This window comes from the organism of the source record quoted next, unplaced genomic scaffold, assembly GCF_019419815.1.
Source record: "Pyrus x bretschneideri cultivar Hongxiangsu unplaced genomic scaffold, Pyrus_bretschneideri_v1 Contig43, whole genome shotgun sequence".
NCBI lineage: Eukaryota > Viridiplantae > Streptophyta > Magnoliopsida > Rosales > Rosaceae > Pyrus > Pyrus x bretschneideri.
The window spans coordinates 3,587,153-3,595,209 of NW_025999757.1; the positions used below are offsets into that span (position 1 = coordinate 3,587,153).

General features: G+C 34.4%; 1 protein-coding gene across 11 annotated transcripts; it reads left to right on the forward strand.

The window, feature by feature from the left end:
* Positions 1 to 305: 305 nt before the first annotated feature.
* On the forward strand, positions 306 to 6,526 carry LOC103928280 (COP9 signalosome complex subunit 7). Of its 11 annotated transcripts, none has more exons than XR_007251767.1 (9): positions 312 to 939; positions 1,715 to 1,803; positions 2,287 to 2,376; positions 3,100 to 3,144; positions 3,288 to 3,358; positions 3,762 to 3,900; positions 4,243 to 4,331; positions 4,486 to 4,580; positions 6,245 to 6,526. XR_007251767.1 is itself a non-coding variant. In XM_009337296.3 (9 exons), exons 1-9 carry the CDS (start codon positions 516 to 518, stop codon positions 4,511 to 4,513), a joined length of 786 nt encoding a protein of 261 aa, XP_009335571.2. In that variant the 5' UTR covers positions 313 to 515; the 3' UTR covers positions 4,514 to 4,645. The 11 variants fall into 11 exon arrangements, 5 of the variants coding, with proteins under 5 accessions (XP_009335569.2, XP_009335568.2, XP_009335565.2 ...); XR_007251766.1 differs by lacking the exon at positions 6,245 to 6,526 and adding an exon at positions 6,008 to 6,238 and having other exon boundaries at positions 4,486 to 4,620; XR_007251768.1 differs by lacking the exon at positions 6,245 to 6,526 and adding an exon at positions 6,008 to 6,238.
* The last annotated feature ends 1,531 nt before the right edge of the window (positions 6,527 to 8,057 follow it).

Here is an 8,057-nt window from a genome sequence, read left to right on the forward strand (position 1 = left end):
TTTAGTGTAAATAAACAATTATTTATATGATATGTAACAAATTTATTTAAATTCGTTTAATTCACATGGACTTCTGCCTAAGTCCTAACCAGCCGTCCGATTGGCACCTAACATCTTTTAGAATCATAATCTTTATTATTGAATTCTTTGATCTCATTTACGTTTTTCATTTGATTTTTTTATTAATTTAACCTTATTTTTTAATATAACATGTACGTCATATTACCTGTTAATTTTCCTGGACCACATTCGGTCGGATTTTATTTTAATAAATATTATACGGCATGACGGTTAAGCTATGGAGATGTCTCGATGCGAATGCCAGGTGCCCACAATAGAATCTGAAAATGCATCATTCTACCCTTAAGATCCTTTCTCCGAAGCCCCTTTTTTCTCCTCAATCTCTGCCCCGAAATTCAAACGCACCAAATCCCTAGCTTTCCACTGCTGAACTTTTCACCGTCTCGTCTCGATTTTTCCGTCGTTGCAATTGGTAATTTCTGTTGTTTTTTGAGATGGAGATTGAGCAAAAGCAAGAGGAGGTCATTGATCACTACGTGAAGCAAGCCTCATCACTCGATGGCTCCGCTCTCGGTCCCCTCGTCGCAGAAGTCACCTCCCACCCTGCCCTTTTTGCCTTTTCGGAAATTATCGCTGTCCCTAATGTTCTTCAGGTTCCCATGTTTCTATATATTTATTGTGGAATTTCAGTTTTCTGTGTATATTTTGGTCGTGTAGTTTCTGCGTTTGAGCAAAGGATGTATAATCAGAACTTTGTTGCAGCCAAAGAGAAAATAAAATTTTTGATTGTTACTGGGCTTTGTTTCATACGCATTTGTTTTTTGACTCTGGAATATGTACAGCTTGAAGGAACTGAAAATTCTGTGTACCTCGATGTGCTTCGATTGTTTGCACATGGCACATGGAGTGATTACAAGAGTAAGCACGCAAAAATCGCTTCATCTTTTGGTCGATTTTCTAATGGGTTTGCTATTCTCTAGCTGTTGGTTGATTGCTTTGGTCATCTTGCACCAAATCGATTAATGCTTGTTTTCCGCTTCCATATCTGTGATAAAGAAATCGAACAATAACGCCCTAAAATTTAAATATCAACAAACCTGTGCAACATGAAAACAAAACTCAGAAGGAGAAAAACCCAAAATTTGAGCCATCATTGGAACGTCTGTTGACTCATTGTATGAAACATTGTGCGCAGCCTCATTCTCAAGAACATGTGGAGGGTTTTGGGTGCCAATGCAGTTGGTGCTTTTTTCATATTAATGTTGCTTCAGGATATAACTGACCCATGTATACTTCTATCAAGGTCTGCTGCAGACTCATCACTTCATCACCAGTTTTTGTTTCTTACTGTTGCTTTGGAGATGTCGAAGAAAATACTTTCTTATACTTATTTACTGATAAGATGAATAAATGGAGGCAGCAACATATTTTCGTTAGAAGAAGTGTAAACTGGCACATTTGTTTTAAAGCAACTGCCGTATCTTTTATTAAATTCTACTACTATGTCTTTTATTATTCCCTCCATAACATTTAAGCTTTTCCTTACTACAATAGTTTTTGAAATTCGGGAGATATTGTCAATTCCCAGGAGAACTACTTCCCATAAAGTTTCTGAGTATATTTTCTTTGAAACAAGAAATTAAGCATCTCTTTGGCATTGTTATGGAATTTAAGAAACTGAAATGTATTGTAGGTGATGCCAGTCGTCGTCCACAACTGGTCCCTGATCAAGTCTTAAAGCTGAAACAGCTTACTGTTCTTACGCTGGCTGAGACAAACAAGGTATGTTTCCTTAAATGCGTAATCCTTTTATTTTGAAAAGTTGTTGGTGATATACATCTAGTAATGGTTATGGCTGTATGGTTTTCCAATATGAATATATGGAGCTTATCACCTTTGGTACTTGATGTCCTCCATGCTTCAAAAAATATGTCATCAAAAGTGAAAGGAGAGGAAAAATTATCATCACTTTTAGACAAGTCTTATGGACAGATGTTTGTTTTAGTTGCACTTGGAGGAAAGACTGCAGTTACCAATTGAATTCTGAATGTGATAGATATAGATGATGGTGCCTTTTACTGCAAACGATGATATGAAAAGTTATATGGAATGCCAGACGCTTATTAGTTCCAATCAAAATTCAGAACAATAGTGGACTTACAGGTCTTAGTATCTGATGCCTTTGATATTTTAAGTATTGGTGTTCTAGTTCACTATTGTGTTGATATCCGGTTTTTATATACACAGATGTCCCATATTTTCCAGGTACTACCGTATCATCAACTTATGCAGGAGTTAGATGTTATCAATGTACGAGAGCTCGAGGATTTTCTCATTAATGAGTGCATGTATGTGGTAATAATTCTTTCATCCTTCTACCTCTATTTTTTCCCAGTTACATTGAAATATGCATCTTTTACTGGACAAAAAGGTTTCTTTAGTGAAGGCTGTGGAATGAATAATCATAACTTTAACGAATTGTTATTCAAATACAGTACAAATAAACACTCTTCTCCCATCCATCTGTCTGCCAATTTGACTCAATGTGCATGGGCGGCAGGACTCTGCTATGGTTCTTGCCCGTGTAAGAATTTATTTTTGAATATCGGACAGTACCTGAAAATTGTTACTGTTAGTTTGGTCTATGAAGCACAGATATTCCAAATATTGCAGATGTGGAGTATCTGTAAGGATATGGCCCTGATGCCCCCCGATAACACCCCAACAGTTATCGGATACAGATTTGCAGTATTCATTACATTTTGTAAGTTTGACTTTTGGATATAGTGCGGCATGCGTTGTGTACATACGCATCCAGATGCACAAGGGTATTTTTTGTGTGAATCTTTTCCTTAAAAATGGGGGTCGTCCATGGGTACTTTTAAATTATAACTCACTTCTGAGTCTCTTATATAGATTACTTTTGCACATATACGCGTAATGTGATATATGCTGTTTTATTATCCCATCCTTGTTATATAGTAATTTATCCTGCATTTGTATCTGTGTAACATAGTTAAGTGGATAGAGAAAACATGAAGGAGATGTCAGATTGTAACTTTATATGTTTTCTCTTAGGGCATACTAAGAGGAAAGCTGGACCAGTTGCGAAAATGCTTTGAGGTTTGTGCTTATTACTGCTGCCTTTGCTTCAAATTATTTTTAATTTTTGTGTTGTTTTACTTGTTTTCGCTTGCCTTTTCTCGTTTGTCTTTGTTTATTTCCTTATAAGAAATATGGAATCAATTATTTCTTGTAAAATGCAGGTCCAGTTTGCTGCAGGGAGAGATCCGAGACCTGGACAACTTGGGAGTATGATTCAAACACTGTCAAACTGGTAACGTCTCTGATTTTGATGCAGTTTCTCTGTTGGGTTGTATGTTCAGTATGCATATATGGAACTTCTTATTTAGAATTTGGTCCTAAATATGTGCATTATGATCTGAAACACTCATGTCTGACCTTGATTGCATAAAAGTTTCCTGACTCTTTGTTGTGTGCAATCAAATGCTATGGAGCATCTGTTACCAATTTAATGAAATTGTTTCATGTGGTAGAGTTTATTTACTACTAATACATTAAAAAAAGCGGTTCCATGTTTATCGTAGTAATGCATTCTCGTGTTTCATCCAGTGTGCTGCCTTTGTGATATTTTTCTTCTAAGTTATTGATTTCTCAAGTTTCTTTTTGAGATATAAATCTGATGGTATTGCCTAAATTTTGTGTGAATGAACACCTAGGTTGGATACCTCAAGCAATCTTCTTATCTCAATTCAAGAAAAGATGAAGTGGGCTGATACTATGACTGAAGTGGCCAAGGAACACAAGAAAGAAGTTGGAAATACGGTGGAAGAAGTAAAGAAGTCGATTTCCATCAAGGTCAGTTTAATCCTGTTGTATTTTTCGTATTGCTTCTGCAAGTAATCCTTCCTAATAAAGTGAACAGGATCCATTTTGATGATTTGAACATATGGCATGGCATGGTAAAACACGATATTATGATTTTATTTTTGTTGATGTATTTCTCTACCATAAATGTGCACATCAGCGCCTTTTTTATGAGCTATTCTGAAGCTATACATACTCATAGATGAATGAGTTCTTTATTCCCACTCCACACACAAAACACAATTTTTTATTAGTCTTTTGTTTAGTTATTGGGATATGTTGGTCGATGTGTCTTTTACTTACATTGTGGCAGAAGTTCCCTACTGTAAGCAGGCCGACATTGACTTCCGGGGGCATGGGGAGATCTACTCCGAACCTGGAGGAGTGATGGACTATGAGGAAGACCGTAGTCGACCAAAGAGGTAATATAACCACCTCATTTTCTTAGTTATGATTTTTATTCGCTGTTGGTTTCCTCTCTTTTACTGCCAAAACTATTATCAGCAATATTTGTACCTTTGGTTCGAGTGATCAATATGATTTTCCTTCATTCCACTGTTTGATTTGGAATTGCAGGAGACGGCATCCTATATGTAAGAGTTGAGAGTTGGAGACGACGATTATTTAGGCAAGTTCAAGTTGCCTTGATTTTTTGTTCATGTCTTTCCCAGGTCTGTTGATATCTCCTTTTCGGAGACCACAATAACTCTGGTTATAAACATTCTTATTTTTCGCATTCTGCGCATAGTTCATTTTTAGTTTAGCTCGTCTTAAATCCCTTGAGTTGACATGAATGAATAATGAAACCACATTTGTTGGTGCGGCTAAAATGCTTTATGGATGGATATTCAGATACTAGGGCTCTACTTCTTTCTTTAATGTTATACGTAGTATGACGCTTGCTCCGTGGCACTCGAAACGCCGTTAAAGCATGCCTTGAGGAAATAATTTTGAGCGTTGCATTGCATTTATAAATTTATAAATGCAATGCAGCGTTCAAAATTTATAAATTTATGATCCGAGTAAAACATTCAAAGCAATCCAAATTACTTTGCTTTGCTAGAAATATGAAATTGAAAATAATTATTATAGATCGTAAGTGGCTTGTGGCTCACTTAGTTAAGAATATTCGTTCTTGCACTCGAGGTCTCGTAGTTTAAGCTCCTTCTCTGTAATTTAAGTGAGTTTAGTGTACGTACACTACCCTATCGTTTGTCCCAAAAAAGTAAAGAATTATAGTAGTTCACATGATTTTACTCCAACCTTGGTTGAGATTTTTCAGTACATTGTGGTGGTCTGTATATTTTTTGTGTATTTTAGAAGGGTGGATGGATATGGATTCGTATGAAAATTGTTCGTTATTTTAGGGTGTTACATTTACGTCATCATTTTGAAATTTAAGCTAGGCACACAAATCATTTTTCTTTTCGCGTTTTTGTAATAGGCTCACAAATCATTTAACAGAAAGAATAGAAACTAAATAACTAAAAAAAACATAGATAAACAAACAAAAATAAAACTTTCGTAACAAAAACACAGTTAAATCTCCATAAATTAGTAATCTTGGGACCAAAGAAAATCTATTACTTAAGTGAATGTTAAATAATTGACAAATTAAATTAATTATTAATTTATCAATCATATAATATTCCTCCTTATTTACTCAAATATTGTATATTTTATTTTGTTTCTCGTTTTATGAATTAACAATTCTATATATTTGTTTAACGAAGTACAATTCATGAGTCTTCTTATTTCTCCCATAAGTCATAGTAACACATCATACATACAACAATGGTTTTTAATCTCAAAGGTGTAAAGAAATCAAGAAATTATTAATTTATATATTACGCAGGATTTATATAAATTTTTCATTATATATTCTCTTTGATATTTAGCAAATTATTAATTTAGCACGTTATCTCCAAGTTGGGACCAGCCAAAAATATTATTTAATCGGCGTTATTATTTTATCGGGTATTCAATTATTGAGGTTCTGTATATGAAGCTCTATAATCAAATATAAATTGTAAACCATATGTTTAGGCATTGCACTAAACTTCTTGTTTCCCGTAACGACATTGTTCTCTGCATCAAGAAATGAATTTAGCGTTGTCAGTATTTGGATTGATTACCTTGTTACATCTAGCCACCTGAAGCGGCTGTTCCTCCTCCATCATCCGCTTGTCGGAAACAAGATCCCACCGGCTTGGTGCAGCTAAACTAGTGTCACACTCCTTAATACTACACAAACCACTCACCATGTTAGCCAAAACTATCCTTACCTTCCTTCTCTGCTTTCTTAATACGTGTTGAATATGGCCTTAACCCACAGGTCTTGAGGATGAAGTTGTCCTCCTCGTCGAGGTTTCCAGGGTTCTTCACGTCTTCAGGTTCTCGTGGCGCCACTGGAGAATCTGTTGTCTGCAGAGACTTTGCTGGTTAAATGCTGTCGTATTTTAATCGGTTTTCATTTTGCTCAAGCCATTTTCTTTTTATTTAATTTGTAATTACTTAAACCAAATTATAAGTCCAGCTGTAAATAGATGGTCCACGTGTCAAATTTTAAATGGGAGTATCACGTGGTAGTATAGTACTACCTAATAATTTCTCGAGAGAGTGTTCCAAGTGTGGGAGGGAGGGGAGATTTTTTAATGTGCTCGAATAACGGGACAGTCCGTCATATGTCATTATATAAGTGAAAGGACACTTAAAAAAAAGAAATTTTCCTCAACTTGTATAATAACATATAGTGTACTACTCATATTCTGAGCACATTCAAAAATCTCTCATAGGGAGAGTGAAGTTCAAAGCTCATTTTTGACGTGGGTTGCTTCCACGACTCTTTTGGCGTTTTGCTAAGGGTTGTTTTAATTATTAGATTTTTTTTAATAATCAACTGATTTTTTTTCTTCTAACAAACGATATTATTTACATTTAAGGGAAAAGTTAGACTTAGCCTCATAATAAGCTAGCAATAATGTGGCTCGAATTCACCATTGACGAGAATCGAACCTAAGATATCTTATTTACAAGTAAAAAAAATATCACTAGACTATATTATTAAATGGTTAATAATCAATTGATTTTAAGTGGGTGTAAAAAAAAGTTTAGATCATTGAGTAAGGTTTTTTATTTTTCAAAAAAAAAAAGTACAAAATATGAGTTTGGATGCACTTCGGATTGATTTCCAAATAGGCACGTGGCTTTGATAACATACATGTAAAATTCATGACAAACGAAATGCATGTTTAATCTGCTTTCAAACATTTCAGCGCCGCCCTTTCTCAGAGTCCTCCATTGCATTTGATTTTCGCCAACTTAATTTCTTCTAGTATGTCTTTCAACTACCGCTGCTCCATGTTTTCAGAATTGTCTTACTACATTGTTAAATCTACACAAAAAGAGAGAGAGAGAGAGAGACATGGTTCTAAAAATTCTTGCCTAGTGTGAACTAGGACATGCTTAGGTGTTAGGCAGTTGATCATCATCCTGATTAACTTTTAGACGTTTGAAAATTTAGAAAGTACACATTGACCCGCTTAGGCATCCGCCTAGCCACCTCTGTACTGGGTCTAGCCTGCCGTCCAATTAACATTTAATGTCTTTTAGAACTTTTATATATATATATATATATAATACACATGTTGATATATATATATATATATATATATATATAATACACACGTCCAGTTTCCGTACTGTTGAATGACATATATATAGATATATATAAATAATACACACGTCCAGTTTCCGTACTGTTGAATGACGTTATATATATATATATATATATATAATACACACGTTCAGTTTCGTACCGTTGAATGACATTATATTTCTACAAGTTGACGCTACAAGATTTATATATTGGATTTAACTAGTACATTAATTACTATAACAATTTGTATAATTTGAAATTAATTAAACAGAAAATTCTATTCCACTCCTGAAAAAAATTACTTTTTTTAGGAAATTTTGAATTTTAACAAAAAAATTATTATATAATTTTATTTAATGATAAATACAAGAAAAGGGGGAAAAAATCTAATTAAAGGTGTGTGCAATTGCACAGCATTTTTTTTCCCTGCTTTATATGGAGTGACTGATGGCAGGAGAAAGGGATTCATAAAAAATAAAAAATAAAAATG